This window comes from Alosa pseudoharengus, unplaced genomic scaffold (genome assembly GCF_046254945.1).
Source record: "Alosa pseudoharengus isolate Yale_2024_CS ecotype anadromous, Long Island Sound unplaced genomic scaffold, YU_APseudo_1.1 YU_APseudo_1.1_scf_15, whole genome shotgun sequence".
In the NCBI taxonomy this organism is placed as follows: Eukaryota; Metazoa; Chordata; class Actinopteri; order Clupeiformes; family Clupeidae; genus Alosa; species Alosa pseudoharengus.
Genome location: NW_027468620.1, coordinates 7,134,889 through 7,154,665, shown reverse-complemented (window position 1 = coordinate 7,154,665; position 19,777 = coordinate 7,134,889). Strand labels below are relative to the sequence as shown.

At 45.4% G+C, this 19,777-nt stretch overlaps 1 protein-coding gene across 1 annotated transcript in view; it reads right to left on the bottom strand.

Annotated features, from left to right (window-relative positions):
* The window catches only part of lmbrd1 (LMBR1 domain containing 1), an 84,727-nt gene that overhangs the window by 12,293 nt on the left and 52,657 nt on the right, over positions 1-19,777 (bottom strand). Inside the window, exons 12-14 of the mRNA XM_076285378.1 lie at positions 19,271-19,375; positions 18,693-18,842; positions 15,762-15,876 (exon numbers count right to left, since the gene is read on the bottom strand). Coding sequence (XP_076141493.1) covers positions 15,762-15,876; positions 18,693-18,842; positions 19,271-19,375 — 370 coding nt within the window. The remainder of the gene's footprint in view (positions 1-15,761; positions 15,877-18,692; positions 18,843-19,270; positions 19,376-19,777) is intronic.

Sequence of the window (19,777 nt, the reverse complement as noted above, 5' to 3'; positions counted from 1 at the left end):
TCCAGCTCCAGGTGAAGGCAAGACCAAGCGTTTCCCCCAAACCCATCCCCAACAACCCCCCCCCCCCTCCCAACACACACACCTCTACCCCAACACCCACCATCTGTGTCCTTCCAGCTGCTCACCTGGATTACAGGCCGAGCACTCGCAGATGGTCCTCTACAGTGGTCTGCCTAAACAGATTACTGTGGACACCACTGACCTGCTTCACCTTCACAGAAAGACAGAGAGAGAGAGATAAGAGTTGGAGAGATGGAGAGATGAAGAGAGAGAGAGAGAGATGAAGAGAGAGAGGGGGTGAATGAGAGGGAGAGAGTGAGATGAAAAGAGGTGGATAGAGATAGAGAGAGAGAAAGAGAGAGATACAGAAAAAGCCTATTCAGGTGATTCCAGCTACTACTCCACTCAATGGGCCTGTGTCTCTCTCCTTCCATTCTCTCTTTCGCTCATTCTTTCTCTCCCTACCCCGATCTTTCTCTTGCTCTCTCTCCTCTCCATGTTGAATTATTCATGCATCTACTCCAGACTTGTCTCATTTAGCAGGCCAGAGAAAGGTAGCGAGGCTCTGCCCAACATCTTTTCAGGGGGGCCGCATTCTCTCCACTGTGGCTTGTGCGTTGTTTTTCTTCCCTTTCTGTTCCATTTCCCTCTCTTCAGCAGCACCCCGCACTACTGGTTGAGCTGTTTTCCTTTTTTTCCCCCACGTATTAGTCTGTCCTCTCTAAAAAGCCCTGTCGCCACCATCACTGGAACTTTTATCATTCCTCCCCTCTCCTCTCCTCTTCTCCGCCAGGGCTGGGTGAGGTGCCCTACCCTCTCTTCCACTCCAAAATGAAAACATCGGAATCCCTGGAGGATGTCATTGTGCTCTCTCTCGCTCTCTGCACTCAGGTTTTGCTTTCATTGCCTGAGAGTCGTGAGTGGGTTGAATGCATAGATGGTACACGTCTAGTAGGCTCAAAAACAGAGAGGAGAGAGAGGGAAAGGGAGAGAGAGAGAGGAAGGGAGGAGGAAAAAAGTTTGGAGAAACTAGCAGCACGACTCCAATGTATCAGTTGAAAGTAAAATCTTTCTCTCACACACACGTGTACACACACACACACACACACACACACAAACAAACAAACTCACAAACATTAAAGGCCATCTTTTGAGTGCCACTGCACAGGTTTTTCTTGAAAATATTTTCTTAAGTGCCACTGCACAGGTTTTTCTTGAAAATATTTTCTTAAGTGTGATCCCGAGTTGTGTGTTGCGTGTCTGCCATCCTGTCGTCTTGTGTACACTGGTGGCAGACCAAAACAGGCCTGTACCTCGCGTGCGGGCTGGAGCCAGGGCAAGCATGCCAACTTTATTAATTAAACTCTTCATTAATCATCAAGCCCATTGTAATTCTTCGCCCCGTAATTGGAGCTCTTTCATGGCCAATAAAGGATTTGCGAAGTGCACACACTTGACACTGGTGGGTGAGGACCGTGTGTGTGTGTGTGTGTGTGTGTGTGTGTGTGTGTGTGTGTGTGTGTGTGTCTGAGAGAGAGTTTGTGTGTATGGGTGTGTGTGAGTGAGTGAATGAGAGTGAGCAAGAGAGACTGTGTGAGCAAAAGTGTGCATGTGTGTGAGTATGAGAGAGAGAGAGAGAGAGAGAGAGAGAGAGAGAGAGAGAGAGAGAGAGAGAGAGAGAGAGAGAGAGAGAGAGAGAGAGAGACACGGTTATAGCGACTCCAACTCCAAGCCAGCGCGCCCAGAATGACGAGTCAAAGAGATTCATTAAGACTCTTGGCAGCGCTCACGGTGAAGGAGCCGGCAGCCTCCAATTGAGTGGCGCTTTATTTGGAGGCAGATCGTTTCGAAGTCGCTGCAGGAGTCACTGATCAATTAAATTTAATGCGTATCAAAGGTCGATATATCAAAAGACATCGCAAAGAAAGTGCACTGGGAGGCACTTTCCGAATCCTGAATGTTAAATGCTCAATCTGAGTAGAAGAGCCATACATGGATATTTCCACCATTTCTAAAACTTTTTTTTTTTTTTTAAGTATATTTTTTGGCCTTTTTATGCCTTTAATTAGATAGGATAGTAGAGATTGACAGGAAGTGAGTGGGAGAGAGAGTCGGGGTGGGATCCGGAAAGGACCACGGGGCGGGAATCGAACCCGGGTCGCCAGCGTACGGTGCAGGTGCCCCAGCCAGTCGTGCCACTGCTGGGGCCAGCATTTCTAAAACTTAAAAGGAGAAAGATGCAGTGTAGAATTAGATACACCAAAGCCAACGCTATTTATTAGAGAGATACAGATACAGTCCACCAGATGATGCCACCCATAAGACTGATTGTAAATGAGTGATCCCCATCATCACCTCTCCAATCTCATTTCACCAGACTTGTTTACGTAGAATTATATTTTACTATGTAAAAGTATATATTAGAGGTAATACACACCCATGCATCCTTACAGCCTATTGGGGTTTGCAAAATGGCATAATATCATTGCTTTAGTAAGAAGTAGAAATCCAAACATCCACTGGTCAATTGGAAACAATCTCCAGTGGAGAATGTCCAGACCTTATTCACTGGTAAAAACCAGGCTATCACTTCTGACCTTTGTGGTATAAATATCCTTTGAAGCTTTGGGCTTGCGGTGCTTCCGGCACTTCTGCCTACCTCTAATGACATAGACAGCATGATTCATGCTGCTCCATTTCTGTGTGCTATAGACCACTAACTGGACTGTCATTTGGGGTCCAGGGCAGGATGGAAGCCTGCATGGTTCAATGTTCTTTCTAAGCAGTGCACACTAATGAGACTGAATGTTTTGATGTGTTTTTTTTTTCTTGTGGATAGGCGTACTGTGACGTGGGCATTCATGAATTCACCTAAATTATTACGAACAATGATATATGATGTTGAACCAAGAGAAAGCAAATCTTAAATTCTGACGAGGAAAGAAAGAACAGTTTTGTAGCCATCAAGATGTAGGGTCTGGGAACTCACCATTGGCAGTGCTCAATCCGAAGGGCCGGGATAAACAGTTGTCTTTCCAATTCCCTCTCCAACTTAAAAAAAAAAAAGCTTAACTCGAAGCCATGATTCAAAGACCACTGTTCGCCAGCTGCAGCATCCATCTTCTTTGTTTTCAAGTAGCAGGGAATTCACGTGGAACCGTCACAACTCTGCCGTCATTATGTTAAGCCCGTCCACCGACTCGATACACGATGTTGATTGGCCTGACCGAAGTTTGGTTTTTCCAGCTCGCAAGCCAACAGAGTGTTGCTAGACTACCCTGGCTGCAAATTAAATTTGCTGCAGCTAGAGTGCGTTTTGTGCTTGAACATTAAGACTGCATTTAACACTTCAATATGCATCAGAAAGAGATTTTAAAAGAAACGGTTACAGTAGTTACAATACAGTATTAAATCTCAAACTATTTGGCCAGCCTCAGTGTGTCCCTTTCATCAGTGTGTCCCTTTTCAATGGGATCTCAGAACTCCTGACATTTCAAAATTCTACTACTCACTTTCAAAGCCCTCCATGACCTTGCTCCTCCTTACCTCTGTGACCTTCTGATCTCTTACACTCCTTCCCACTCCCTCAGATCCTCTAATCAAAATCTCCTCTCTGTCCCCGCACCAGACTCTCTACCCTAGGTGGCAGGTCTTTCAGCGCCATGGCCCCCTAAGCTCTGGAATTCCCTCCCTCAATCCCTCCGTGACCGTCCCTCCTTTCCTTTCTTCAGAGCTCACCTCAAGACCTTTCTGTTTCAGGAACACTTTTCACCTTCTGCCACCGCTTGACTCATTGACTCATTTTTTTTTTTTTGACTGTCTGTTTGTTTTGTGTCGTCTTGCTTTGTTTGTGTTGACTTTGTAAAGTGACCTTGAGTCTGAGAAAGGCGCTATATAAATAAAACGCATTATGACCATACCTGCGCTGGTGTCGACTACCCCTCACCATGCCTTAGTTATGCTGCTATAGCATAGTGCTGTCATGGACTTTTCATGTGTCACGCCGTACAACCCCCCCCCTCTCCTCTCCCCCCTTCTCTCTCTCTCTCTCTCAACTCTCCCTCTCTTGCCTATTCCCACCATGGTATACTGTAACAATATATAGTACTACTGATTACTTATTGACATTAACCATTCTGATTTTCAGTAATACTAACCCACTCTACATCTCTCTTTCTTCCCCCTTACTGTACCTCACTTGTGAGGTATATCATCACCAGCCATCAACCATCCGTGTGTTGGCCCTCCTCTCACCCATCTCACCTGAAGTCCCATCCTCGACTGCCCTATTACTGCCCCCTATCTGGACTCCTGGCCCGTACAGCCTAGCGACCCACCACCAGCCTATGACAACTCTGCCTGGATTACTGGCCCATCCACCAACCCACCACATGCCCCTCGGAAACTCCCTTCCCCTGGACAATCCCAATGCTGGACTATTGAACTTTCTGTCACTAAATCAGGAATAACGAATTACCATAACGGATAGGTAATCATCCCACCTCTTGTAACTTTCAGCTCAAGTGCTTAACACCATGTCTTATTCTCTACACCCGACTATCATATGCATTTGTCATGTATACAGACCTTACTGTCATGTACTGACCCTAGGCAGATGGGTCAGGCCCTTGAGTCGTGGATCTGCTCGAGGTTTCTTCCTATATATATCTCCAATTCTAGGGAGTTTTTCCTCGCCCCTGTTACCCATGGGCCTCTCTCTTGCTTTCCTTTTCTTCCTTTCTTTCCTTCTTTCTCTGATTGCCTACATTCTGTAAAGCGCCATGATACATGTGTTATGTTTTGGCGCTCTATAAGCACAATAAATTGAATTGAAATTGAATTGAAATTATTAATTATTATTTTTATTTTTTTTTTTTTTTTACTTAAGATAATAAATAACTCTAGAAGCATGTGGGTTTTATTTTAAAAAAGGTTATGTCACATGAAAACTGAAAATGTAACTTTCATATCAAGGATATAGAACAAGAACTAAAGAGACCTGTGTCTGATATGCAGCATGTACTGGCTCAAAGGGCATTTTCAGGAAACTGCAAGGTTTCTGCTTTTGACATCAATGGCAGACTAAGCTAGACTGGCTTCCCTACTCACTCACTTCATTTCACATTGTGAAGAGAGTCTGGGACAATTGGACAATCGTCTGACCTTTATTAACTGATAATAAACCGCATCGGCATTCAGGAAGCAATGTATTTACCTTTGCTGTATAAATTTACACATTGTTCCGACTGAACTTTTTTGATGTTTGTAGCCGTTGCCACTAGGGGTGGGCGATATGGACAAGAAAATAATATCTCGATATTTTTTGTGATTTTGACGAAAACGATAATTAGTCGATATCCTTTAAAAAATATTTTTTGTTAAAGTCTGAGTTACTTTACAGCTCATTATTTATGAATAGCATCATTACAATAATAACCAATAACCTAACCTGTGACTTTTTAACCAAATCAACCAATGCATTGTCACTCTGACACATTTCCAATTCTGCCCCCACTTGTGTGTGTGGCAATGACAGCTACATTAGAGAAGATGAATAGGCCTAACAGTTTCCCAAGAGAAAGTATGAAGCTGAAGTTCCTTTCAAACCTTTACATAGGATTCACTGTAAAACTAAGCAGACCAACAGAGTACATCTCAGTTATTTCATTCCATGTTTTGTTTAAGAGCAATCATGTAGGCTAGCATTCCAAGTTACAGAATAGAAACGAATGTGTTAGCTTATGGCTAATGTATATGAGAAATCCCATAGAGATGCTAACGTAGACGTAAACGTAGACGTAAACGTAGATATTTAGAGCGAACTTCAGTCCATTTACAAAAGAGTTACATGAGAATAGTTCTTTGTTTACAGCTGACTCAAAGGCTAATGTTTTCTCTGAATATAATACCGTGTAGGAAAAAACGTGACTGTCTCATCAATGCTACTTGAACAGAAGTAGCCGCATAAAATCCCAAGTAGGCTACTCTCGCTGCACAAAATAAATATTAGGCGTGCGTGGGACAACGTTTTAGCAGAGAATGTGTTTTAGGTTGTGACCCACTAGTGATCACGTGACACTTGCTCTGCTGCAGCCAGGGGCTTCTCCCGCATACATCCTGGGAATGTACGAGTCTTCAATGCGTGATTTTGGGTGTTTTTCCTCGATAATGTCAATTTGCACATCGTTAAAACAACAATCACGATATTATCGCAGACGATATATATCGCCCACCCCTAGTTGCCACAGGCATTTTCAATTTTGAAACTAACGTCATCCCCTCTTGTTGCTGATAGGCTCGCCATCCTGTTGACTGAGGGAAACATAAACCTACTGAGAGGAGCCAGAAATGAAAATGAAATGAAAATGCACAGAGATGGGTCGAATCAATAATAAATGCAGCTAAAAATCTGCCCATGTTGTCACATCACGTTTAACCAAAGGCCACTCAGAGGACAGTTAAATCCTCAGAAACTTTTACTTGCTTACAAGAGCCTGAGAAAGTGCTTCCTTTCTGCATTAAAGAAGTCAAGTCTTGATTGACAATATTTTGAGCAATATAAAAGAGCAATCCTTATGCAATGTTGTTATTGCTTATCCCTCAGAAAATGGGTAGTTGCGCCCCTGACAGGAAGACAGGGAAAAGTGTCTTCCAGCATGCACACAACACAGCGAGGTTGCTAGGGAACAGAGGAGTGATATGATTTAATGGGATGAGGCAGTATACTCAGACTTTTCCACCTTTTTACTCTTGTTTGTACTTACTCTTCTTCTTCCCAGGTCTATGACAAGACGGTCTGTCTGCATGACTCATTCACAAAGCCTGGCGCGATCAGAGGAGGTGGCTTTTTTACTTTTAGGCCTTGATTTAATATGTTATGTTAACACGTGAGGTTAGGAGAGCATCACAGAGATATATAGAGGCTAAGTGCTTTCTGCATCCTATTCAGCTGCTCAGCTTGTACCACTGGCTGGTGTTTTGACAAGACAAAGGAAGAAGAAATAAATGCAGAAGATAAACAAATAAAAACAACAAAATGTGAATGGCGTCCATTACCCCCCAGGAGAACAGCCTTTTTTTTATGTTTTTAAATCCCACTTAAAGGGTTCAGGGGGTTTCAATAATAGCCCTTGTCTCAATTCATCTTGGGCTAAGCAGTGACCAGCAGTGGCCTGCCTAATGCCTGCTGACTGACCGCCCTCTCCGACCGCCCCTACCACTGCCTGGGGCTTTCAATCTCAACCTCCAGCCGCTCAGCCCCAGTGATCAAGATACACTGTCGGGCCCGCGAATCGGATTTTAATGGTTAATTACAATAGCAAAGAAAGACATCAACAACATTTTTTTTTGCAATGTTTCTGTGACCTCAGCTTCACCCCATGAGGGTGGCCGGGGTCAGAGAGAGGAGGAGAGAGAAGGAGATGAGGTGAGAAGAGAGGGGGGCAACTCTTCCACATGAAATGTCCACTGCTGACCCGCTGTGGAGAGGGAAGTCCAATTTTGTAGGAACTAACAGGAACCATTAGCCTATCAAACCGATACACTACACACAAATCACTCCCTGAAGCGATCGGTCAGTAACTAAACCTTAATACAGAGGAAGAAGAGGCGATTTTTATGGGAGATTATCTACGTAATGATGGGCTGTTGCATCTGATTGGTTAACTCCATGTAGAGTCACTTTAAGTCCAAGCCATCAAAAGAGTGAGACGAAAGTGCATGAAGGAGAAATATGGCTGCCCTGCCGTGATTCTGTGAGTGCTCTGGAAGAGGAGCAGCCAAATATCCCTCATGGCTATAATGAACTGGGCTACACAAACAAATCAGCCATTATAAACAGCCCATTCTGCAAAGTAAGCTGGACAAGAGCTGGACTGCAGGCAGCAGCACACAACATTACACAATCCATCTCCGTATGAGGACAATTCAACAGAGCCACTTACTCGGAACTAAGATCTTTTGTTGTTGTTTTTGCCAGAACATGATCTAGCCCGAAGGCTACACAAGCAGTGCATGCACACATGTAGCAATGATTACGAGCAAACATGCAGAGGTCAGGGTAAAAAAAAGAGAGGAGAGAGAGAGAGAGAGAGAGAGAGAAGGCACTGATTATATAACTCTCTCTCTCTCTTATGTTGACACAACAAGTGCATTTCTGCCATGTTGGTATAACGACCTGAGAACAGCAAGCCCACAGGTTGTTGTTGAGAAGCAAACAGGGAAAATTCACTTCATTTGCATCGGCAGCTGCAGCATCACATCGGAACATCCAGCAATTTGGTGAGCGGTAGCCATGGCAACACACTAGATCCCCAGATATATACTGCATGTCTCAATGCTTCAGGATGAACACAGGAATAATATTATTAGCATGCGCCTACAGTGTGAAGAGATGTGCTTTAACATGTGTTTCAAAGCAATCAATCATCAAGCTATGTAAATGAGTTGACCATTTTAGTATGAAGCTAACTAAGGATACATTTTTGGCTTTAACTCTTCAACAAAGTGCAATAAAGTCCCACTTGACTTTTAGCTCAGATCAACATTTACTGATTGCGGAAACATAAATGTTCTTTTGCAAGCGGGAAAACATGCAATTTCCTGTGTGGGAAATCTGTAAGGCGCTTTTGATCCATTCTCCAACAGCATGACTACTGCATAGAATCCATGAATGAGATGACTGAGTAGACAAGAACCCTCCATGAGGAAAAAACACACACACACACACACACACACACACACACATACACACACACATCACATGGAAACATGAGACATTCGACTAGTGCAGACATGAACACCGGAGCCAAAAGCACGAGGTGGTGGAGCCTGGTGTCTGAGCCTGTGCCCAAGCACTGGAGCCTGGCGTCAGTGCAGCCCGGCGTGGTGTGGCGTGGCTCGGCACGGCTCTCCTTTGGCCATCCCTCCCCGTCACATGTGCTCTCCCAGCTTGACACTTCCTGCTACTCACGCTTGGTTGTGCAACGGGCTGTTATGCAAGGGGGGAGATGCTCTCCAGAGCGAGAGAGGAGTGGTTTGGCTTGGGAGGCTTTTTTTTTTAATGAATGGGTAAAGGAAAGAGGCTGGCACAGGGGTTGGTGTGTGTGTGTGTGTGTGTGTTTACATGTATGTGTGTGTGTGTGTCTGTGTATGTGTGTGTATATGTGTGTGTGTGTGTGCTTTCGTCTGTATGTGTGGGTGTGTGTGGTACACTGGGCAAAGGCTGGCTGTGGCTATAGTTTTTTGTAGCGGAAGTGAGACAGTGGACAGTCACACGTCCAGAGCTAAAAGACTGGCTAGGGATCCTGAGATTTGTCTGTATAATGATTTTTGACTGACAATGAATAACACAGGAGAATGAGGCATCGAGTCTGCAGAATGTTCATACTTCAATTAAGTTGTTTAGCTAAGGCTGTTAAATGTCAAAACAATACAAACTAATAAGACAGGATTCATAACAAGTATATAAAAAAATAATGTATAATTGTTATTGCGTAATAGCAGTGTTGCAAACTTAGCGACTTTGTCGCCATATTTAGCGAGATTTCAGACCCCCCCAAGCGACTTTTTTTGTAAAAAGCGACTAGCGACAAATCTAGCTACTTTTTCTGGCATTCTTGGAGACTTTTTGAGACTCTGATGTGATGGCATGTAACGTCCCTTTTTACTCTTAGCAGTAAGTTCGGCTGTGCTGTGTAAGAGTCTCATGCCTGTTTCGTTTGTGAATTAGCCTACATCGAGTTCGCCCAAAGCGTTGCCCCATGATTATAAAAGTAATGACTGGCCTATGTAGTATCAGCCCATGTTATCCACGGAAGTAGATGTTCTATAGATCTAACAGCTCAGACAACGTTATTGGAAGGTGCAGCAACTTCGGGTGAGATTACAACCAGAGTCAACGAGACGAGAGCAATGACATGATGACAGGGAAACAGGGACACGCTTTCCAGCACCGTTCAACAAAGGAAAGTAGGCTACAACCTCATTCACAAGCAGATAGTTCAAAATCGAGCATACAAGTTAGAAAAACCTAAAGCATTCGTTTAGGCTATGTCGCCTCAATGTTGTCAATGCAGGACAGACTGTCGGCTGAGAATGTCGGTCTGTCTGAGTGACATTAACTAAATAAATCCAAAATATAGCCATTGTTGTAAGGTTAAATTGTGTGTAGCCTATGGTGAAGTTATAATCAGACTTCAAGCTGTGCAAAGCAAATGCAGCAGTTGGGAATAGGTTGGAAATTACTGATTTTTAGCCACTTAATGCTCATTCTGGTGTATACTATGACAAGATGTATAGAAGTGTAAAGTGTATCAATTACCCTAATATACAAGTATGTTAAATTAAATATATTTAAATTAGGCTCTTAAAGTTGCCTATTTCAGTAGGCCTAGGAGAAAAGCAAACAGGTGTAAAGGGGAATTAAAGGGCCATCACCGTTTTTTTTTTTGGGGGGGGGGCTGGTCACGACCTGGTGACGTAATTGATATGCATCTAGCGACATTTAGCGACTTTTGGAGCTGGCTTTAGCTACTTTCCATTTGAAATAGTTGGCAACACTGCTCAATAGTAATCTCATTATAAAGTACGCAGCTGCAGTTCCTGCAGGATTGTTTAACCATCTAAAAAAATATTTTAACAAAAGAAACTCTGAGAAAAGTATTATATTTTCTAACAGTGAGAAAAAAAACTGGACGTCTTCAAAACATCTGTGTCGTTCTGGCCAAGGAGACAATTCCAAAGGTCACAAAAAAACAACAACGAAACAGACAAATAAAAGTCAGAGTGCACGCAACAAAAGAAATGCCAGTGAGAAACGCCTCTCTTGGCATTTACCTTTACAGGTATTGACAAAAGCACCAACAAGAACATCAAACCATAGGAGGCGTCGCTGCTTTCTCATTTATTAATCCAACTTTGGCAGACTTTAGAGGAGCATGGCCTGGCCGAGCTAAGAGAGAGGCCGTGTTCTCGGACGTGGGCTGTACAGCAGGGAGAAGTAAGCCCCCACTGACCGCTTTGGAGGCATTCTTGCATGGCCGGCCGTTTGGCCGCCCGCTGCACTGAACACCAGGCTGCCCGTGCTCACCTTGGACAAACACAATTAATGAACTGTGGATTTCAAGGCTGCTGAGGAGAAGACCCTGCTGAGCATTTCAATGAGATGGTCCACACATAGACTCTTTCTCAAACACACACACACACACACACACACACACACACACACACAGATACTCTCTCTTTCTCACGCTCACACATACGCAAACACACAGATAGAGATAGAGATAGAGATAGAGATAGAGATAGATATTCTCTCTCTCTCTCTCACACACACACACACACACGTGTGTGAGGAGAGATAGGTGCTGTAGACAAATGTGGACCCCTTGGCAGCTAATGAGGGATTGTCTTCCGCCCCGGCGGAGGACACGGTCATAGAGCGTGTCATCACCTTGCTAAGTCCAGGGTCGTCAGCGTCGACCACGGAAGCGTTTCGCTTCTCTCTCCCTCCAACCGCGAAGGATAGCCGCGGCTGACCATTAGCATATCCGCTCTGTGGAAATTAGCGGCACAGCAGCTCAATGCCAGTGCAGTGAGACTCCAGAGGAGGAGATCTTTTTCAGACTGGACCAAATCCCACTCAAACGTCTAAGTCTATTTGAGTGCCTTAAATGGAAATAGCAGTCAAGACAGACTGTAGAGACCTCCATACTTCCGGTATGGAGGAAACTTAATGAAAAGTTCCCTCTTCTGAATTGGCACTTCAAACCTGTGAGTGTAGGTAGCTGATGCTATACTGCAGACAGGCTTTCGGAGTTCACTGAAAACAGAGGCTGATGTGAAATGCCTGAATTTGTCCCCCAGGACATGGAGCTAAGTGAACACTATTAGAAGAAAAAAGCAAGCCCTTGCCAATCAACAGTGCCCAGGACAACCATGCAAGAAGGATTTCAGGACTCCGCTTTTACTCTGATCAGCCAAGTTCCACCCCTTGCACACAATGTGCCTATGGAGACATGCAAGCATACTAACATACGCATGCACAATTGCACATGCACATACACCCACATACACATTAAGCCATGTATTGAAACATCTTTTGACATTTCCACATACTGTAGGCACTCCAGAGCATTCACTTGGTTCACTCTTATGATCACAGATCACTAAAGTGGACACACGTGACATAAAAGAAACATTATGTGCCATCTTTTGTGTTAGCTGAGCTGTCAGAGGACCACACGTTACATGACCTGTACTATGCAACGAGCACTCAATCTGATGAACAAGCGCTGTGGCCTGCTCAATACAAAAATGCAATTCCAAGCAGGCTGGGCCTACCAGCTTTCCCTCCATCTCCATGTTCTATTATTTTTAGACAAAGCCTAGAGCCATTTGGGTTGATTAAGACATTTCAGATGCAAGTCAATCTGCAATCGATCCCACCTCTATTTAGTCCTCATTTGACAATGACTGTATTTTAAACATAAAACAAATTATTTATCTGGCTATGCTTGTACAAAAAGTTTGTGATGTGTCTGTGTTTCTGTCTGTCTGTGTCTGTTTTAGCATGTCATTTAACGTAAAGCAAATACTGTATATATATATTATCGGGGGCAAAGAATTATTGTCCGTCATAGGGCCCAAATGATCTAGCAGCGCCCCGGTTGAAACCTATCTCTCTGGCGTAAGATGAGGCAGTGATATGCCATTCTCCTTTTCATGGCATACACATCAGATGTGATTTTAATTTCCAAACTGTGCCATTGAGAATACAGTGGGTCGTTTCCATTGTGACCATAATAAAGAGTCCTTCACTTCCTCTATTGGGGACTCTTACAGCCAATTAGTGATTAGCAACATGATCCGAGGCCAAAATCTGGCATATGGGCAGCCCGATTCCATGCTGTTCTTATGCTCCACAGACCCTTGTCTATGCCCAGATCCAGTACGCGCAGGGGTGCAAAAAAGCCTTCTCGCCAGTGACAAACTCACAAACAGTGGGCGCTTATCTCACTATCTTCAGCGAGTGGCCGAGTCGGGGAAAAAAAAAAGATATAAAATAAAGTGGGGGGGGGGACTAAGTTGGCTGGGGCGAGCAAAAGCACTCATCTTGTTTGCAGAGAGCCCCCGCTGATCTCGCCCGCTATTGTGTTATTGAATCTTGCGGAGCTGTGAGACATTTCACTGATGGAGGGAATGGAGGAGACACAATGAGCTTGCTGACCGCATATGGGCGCGGGCCAATCACACGCACATTGGGAGAGCGTGTTGTCTGGCAGACGGGGCCGGCCCTTGAAACTTCGCTGGTTTAAACTGCGAGTCTACTGGAGATGGACCGATGGCAGGGTGACCAGCAGAGATACTTCTGTTCCGCAGATTTACTTGCTCGCTAGGAGAGGCTGGGATTATAGTGCACAGACTTTATAGCCATGCAAATGTGGCCTCCTTTGTCGACACTTACACACACAAGCATAACTGCACGCTGTCGCACAATACACACACAGACTCAAAGCATCAACGCAACACAGGCCTGATGTGATTCCTGCCATGGGTGCTACAAAAACCTAATGGACTATGGGTTTGGAGCACCATGCAATTGAATTATTTTATGAACGCATGTATAGATGGAGTCATGATGGAGACCAATAGAACGAACACAGACAACCCTATGACTGGTTCTGTGTGGTTCTGGATGAACAGTGTTATCAGGTTTCTGTCGGTACAAGAGTGTACAAGTCAAAGTGAACCTGAACACATTTCCCAAGACACTTGGCAGAAAGCTTTTTCTTGTATGGCGACTGAGCATGGTGACCAGACGTCCCATTTCTTTTCTTGACATAGTACCAGTTTTCAGCACTTTCCAGTGGCCCAACTTATAATGCCAAAAAAGTGCACCATTTTCACACTGAGGAATGGCATGACCTTATCCAGAACATAATCTTCCTGTGGTCTAAACAATGACCTTTGTCTTAGAGGTGGGACAAGATATCAAGTACAGTATCAGACTATTGTAGTAGTATTGTTTTTGACACAATACATTGTATTGTTGTAGCATCAAGTATCATAATATATGTATTATATAACATTTCTGTTTCATGATTATGGACCCTAACAAATGCAATGTGTAGTCTGTATTATGTGAACATGTCTTCTTTAACCATAAAATGTTATTTTAAAACTATGTGTTATTTGCTATGGAATCCATTTGGCTGAGGAGTGAAAACCTTTATATAGCCTACATAAATAAATAGCTAGAGGAAATTGATAGATTGCTTGAAGAACAACTGATGAATGTAATAAAACAAAATAATACTGTAACAACAATCCAATGTGGCCAATATTTGATTTCTTAGATTCAGAGACAGGCTGTAGAAAATGAAAATGTAGCCACACTACCACCAGACACAGACAGACAAATAGATTGCATTAAACTCGATAGATTATTCATTGACTCTTTAATTAAGCTCATTATGTAAACAGTGTTGGTTTGTCTTCTGTCATGTGCACCAATTACCATTTTGTGGCAATGATTCTGTGTCTAGCGCTAAACACCAGCTCTCCCGCAAAGATATGCTTCCATTAGCTAGACCAGACGAGCAAGTTTTTCCCCCCTTTACTGTCTATGCGTGCGAGCAGCGTGTATCCGCTCCGCTTCCATTGTTGTTTAAAGATTGAATGGGAAACGGATTTGGAGCCAAAGACTAACATTTAACGCAGCTACAATTTGTAAGGCATCACCAATATCAATTTAATGTTACAGATGTATGGCTACATACATTCTTAAAATGGTTCTGGTCTAGACTTAAATATCGATTGAAAACTTCACAATGGAGCGTGTTTTTAGAGCGTGATCTGCAGGCAACCTGTTGGCTATTTTTAGAAGGTGCGCTGGGGGCGCCTCATAGCCGTTCCACCAGGTAGCCCGCAGGCACCGTGTTGGAGACCACTGCTCTAGGACATGTTTGTGATCAGATGATGGCATCTTTAAAATGTTTTTATGATATCCAAAGAAAGTGACCATCTCTTATCATACAATACCCATAATGCATCTGCTATCGCAGCATGTCAAAACAAAGAGACCAGAGCCAACCTTTGCTCTCCAGAATACTGTCCTAGGCACACAAGAACGCACGCACGCACGCACATGCATATTTTCTCACATCTCTCTCTTTCCGCCACACGTCATCCCTCATTAGGCTTCGGAACTCGCTGCCCTTCCCGCAACCTCGCTCCCTACAATGTTCCACATGTGCAACGTTCCGCATTCTCTGCGTCACTTCGGCGGCTGGCAGAGCGCAGACATTAAGCGGATGAATAAATAACACCGATAAGGCCTCTCCACAAGAGAGAGAGAGAGAGAGAGAGAGAGAGAAAGAGAGAGGTGACACACTTTGTGGAGTTTGTGTTTGCTTGAGTGCCTTTGCTTTGCGTGCCGCTGTTAGTTGTTGACACTGCCGTCGACGACGGCAGACTTGCTCACGAGCGCCGAGCGAGAAAACGGACGTCCTTGATATTAATTTGTTGGGTAAATAATGCAACGTACAGGGAGAGATTATGCGCTCGAGCGTGCATGATAAACGCTTTTCCTGTCTTCCCCTGTCTATCTGCCTTCAGTCTGTTTCACACCACGGTGTTGTTTGTGGACTTGACACGTCGCCGTGGTGACACGGCGCAGCCGCCGCACTGCTCTGGCACACGTTGGCCTCCTCCTGACATGGGGGGGGGGGGGGGGGGAGTAAAAAATAAAACGGTCTTACCCTCAGGGGCGTCTGCGTCGCAGATCTTGGTGGTGAATGTAGTCTTGTTTCCTGGGGACAGGACTGGAGGGCTCTGGCTCCCAGGGGACGAGGGTCCAGGAGTGGGCACTGGACTCTGACGGAACATAAAATTGCTCATGTGAAAGTCATCTTTGCCAATTTTTTTTATTTTCATAAATGTCTCCAAAGCCCCCTCCCTCCATTTAGCTGCTATCTGTTGTTGCCGGTGAAAGGCGGATAACTGCATGGGAATATGTGGCAACCCAAAAGCAATTAAAACGCAGGTCAAATTAATTTCCAGCCCAGGGATATTCCCCAAATTACAGCGTGAATAGTCAGCATCACAAGTCACACCTTGTTAGTACATGACAGCACTGCATGGAACTCCACTGGCACCTACGGCAATTATGTCTGACAAACATCTGCATAGAACACGGAACAATTTCCCTCACTACAAAATCAACCAGATAAAAAACATTCATGTCTTTCACAGCTAGCGCTAATTGCTACATGCATACTGGACCAACTGATCATCTGACAAATTTCTGTTCGAACCAGCACAGGTATTTTTCACCCCCCCTCCAAAAAAACTCCTCTGCTAACTTGCTAACTTCATTATAATGATTTTGAAAGTCACTGAATGTGCCACTGAATGTGCCACTTAATGAGCTTCTAAGGTCTTATACCTGGCTGTTTCTAGTCAGCGTACTGGTGTGGCGATTTTTGTTAGAAACCCCCACTGCACAACAGGAACATTCACTCACTTGGCTGGGATATAGGCATCCACAAATTGGGACACTTTAGAGGATTGTTCTAGAACAGAAAATCCCCCACCCCAACAAACCACCACCACACACACACGCACGCACGCGCCCACACACACACACACACACACACACACACACACACACACACCCACACACCCCCTCTGGGGCACCCTGGCCTCTATACTCATCCTCAATTGATCGAGATGCACATAACTTGTTGTGCGTGTAGTCTTGTTACCAAAAATAATGGACGTGGAGCGTGGGGTGTGTGTGTGTGTGTGTGTGTGTGGGGGGGGGGGTGATAGGGATCCATTCATTGTTTGCCTGCTATCTGATGTGCTTATGCTCACACTCTTGTGTCGCTTCCCTAATTGTAGCGCCGCGAGGTCTCAGGCGGGGAGACAACAGCGGCCTAATAAGCCATGCTCGTCTGCAGGCTCCCATGGATTGACTCGGGAGGAGGATGGCACGAATGAATGACAGCCCGGAGGGTGGGGGGGGTGAGTGAGGGGGTGGGGGGAAGTGGCGAGGGGAAAGAGAGGAGGAGGCAGCAGCAGCAGCATCGACAAACAAGGCAGAGAAAGCCAGGCGCAGAGCTAATGTGGACGCCAATGTGGCTCCACTCTGCAAGATGGCAGATGTCAAAAAAAGCACCGGGGGGGGGGGGGGGGGGGGGGTTATTATATAGGGGGAAACTGCTGTATATATACTGACTTTATTCAGCTTGCTGTAGTAATGAAGGACGCTGCAGAGAATGGCTATAGTCTGGCCTAATTGGTCAGCTGAGCCACCCACTGGGATGTTTACGCAAGACAGTGGGAGGCCAGTTACAGCAACGAGCCAATCATGGATCCCCCCCCCCCCGTCTTCCCTCTCTCTTCTCGTTTCCCCTCGCTCTCTCCCTTTCTCCTCTTGTTTTTCTCGCCTCCACTGCTTTTTTGCTTTCCTCATGCAGCCATTTGTGTGACTGGCCTGGGCCTCTTAGTGAGTGCCCGAAGAGAGGGGGAAAGAGGGGGATCCAAATTGCTGCCCGTCTGCGCTGGAGAGTCTCAAGCCGCCCGGTGCTCACATAATGGGCCTGATGGCCCAAACGAGGACCATGGGAGAGTAGTGCTGAGAAAAACAGGAAGAGGGAGAAGAACAAAGACCAGGATGGTGGAGGCGAGAGGCGAACTCCAGCTTCTGTGCTTGAGTGTGGCTAAGGAGGATGTGTTTAGTTAAGTATATTTTTAGGGTTATGCAGGATCAGGAAATGGCCACTAGTCGGTAATGGTAATGGTAACTAGGCCGATGTATCCGTGGATACCTGGACCCATAAGTGTTTGGGATGCAGCAGTTTGTGACACAGCTTGCCCACTTCTATGTTTCATGTTTACCACCAGGCACCATTGGTGAGGGTAGGTTTGTGGAGAAAGTAGTTTTGTCGAGCTTTAACACCTGTGCAGCTGGAACATCTCACTGTCTGGACTGGACTGGACAGGCGCTGTTAAATGGACTGAGGCACTGAGGATAAGGGAGATATACCTGTGCGCCAAAAGGTCTTTCTCAGCCACGGAATCTCCACAGGTGGGATTTCTCCAAAAAATGGCCTTGATTTGGGATAGGTTTCTATTCCAGCGGGTCTTACACAAACATGAAGCACCATTACATACCGGCGCGCGCGCACACACACACACACACACACACACACACACACACACACACACACACACATACAGACACACACACACACACACACACACACACACACACACACACACACACACACACAAACACACACACAAACACAGGCTACCTCCTATGCCCTAACAGATCACATACTACTTCTACAAAGAAGATGACATCTGTGACATCCCCACTGGTCACTCTGTGTGTGTGTGTGTGTGTGTGTGTGTGTGTGTGTGTGTGTGTGTGTGTGTGTGTACCTGTGTATGAGTAAGTGTAAATATGTGTGTACTCGATCTGTGCTTCCAGGTCATTGTGTGTGTGTGTGTGTGTGTGTGTGTGTGTGTGTTGAAAATGACCAGCACAGTCTGCAGGCCTAATCCCAGCCTCCCTAAAGCGTGCGTGCAGCGCCTGGTCCATCTCCCTCACTCCCTCTCTCCTTCTTTCCTTCCCTCCTGCCCGCCAGCGCACCCTGGGACGCCCGGGGACTCCTCCTTACCTGCAGCAGGTACTTCTGGCTGCCATACATGACGTATTGCGGCGCCAGGCTGTAGATCATGTAGCTGGTGTGGAGCACAATCAGCAGCAGGATCATGCAGAGGAAGAGCAGAGCCTGGGGCCGAGTCCGCCTGGGTCTAATCTTGTACAGCTGTCAGAGGTAACAAAATAGTTACAGAGGGCAGAGAGAGAGAGGGAGAGGGAGAGAGAGAGAGAGAGAGAGAGAGAGAGAAATTGAAAGAGACAGGGGAACGAGAGAGGGGGGGTAGGTGGAGAGAGAGAGAGAGAGAGAGGGGTAAGTGTGTGTGGAGAGAGAGAGAGAGAGAGAGAGAGAGAGAGAGAGAGAGAGAGAGAGAGAGAGGGGACAGGGAGAGGAGGAACAGAAGAACAGAGAAAAGGCAAAGAACCTCTTCATGCCTGTCTAGCTATATTCAGAGAGGCATAAAAGAGAGATAAAAATACTTCACCTCTACACACAGAGGCCTTTTTCAATTAGTATGTCTGTCTGGTGTTGTAGCAGGGAGGGAAGATTAGAACAGCACTAATGCAGAGAGATTGTCGGGGGGAGAGGTGTCTTACCCGGACCCAGAAGAACCAGATGCCCATGTTGCGAATGCCCGCCATCGAAGTGAAGACAAAGTACATGGTGATGATGGTGATCAAAATGTAATCCAGTGGGAATACCTGAGACAGACAGAGAATCAGGTTAGACAGAGAGACAGAGAGAGAGACAGACAGGCAGGTTTAAAACTCCTTTATTCAGCAGTCATGCGTTCTCACAGAGATACATCAGCATGATTGCCAAACCAAAACCCTCAGTTGCAAGGCTTACCACATTCCTTCCACATCCTTACGACATCCTCCCGCATTAAACAATAACCCCCCTTCCCCTAAAAAACACACACACACACACACACACACCATCAGTAACCATGTACAATAGTCCCCCACACCTTCCCAACTTCCAAACATCAGAGAGCAAAGGGGGAGGGAGGAGGAGGAGGGATAGAGAAAGAGAGAGGGGTAGAAGGAGAGAAGGAGAGAGAGAGAGCCTGGCTGTGCTCCTCTCCCTCAGCAGCTGGTCAT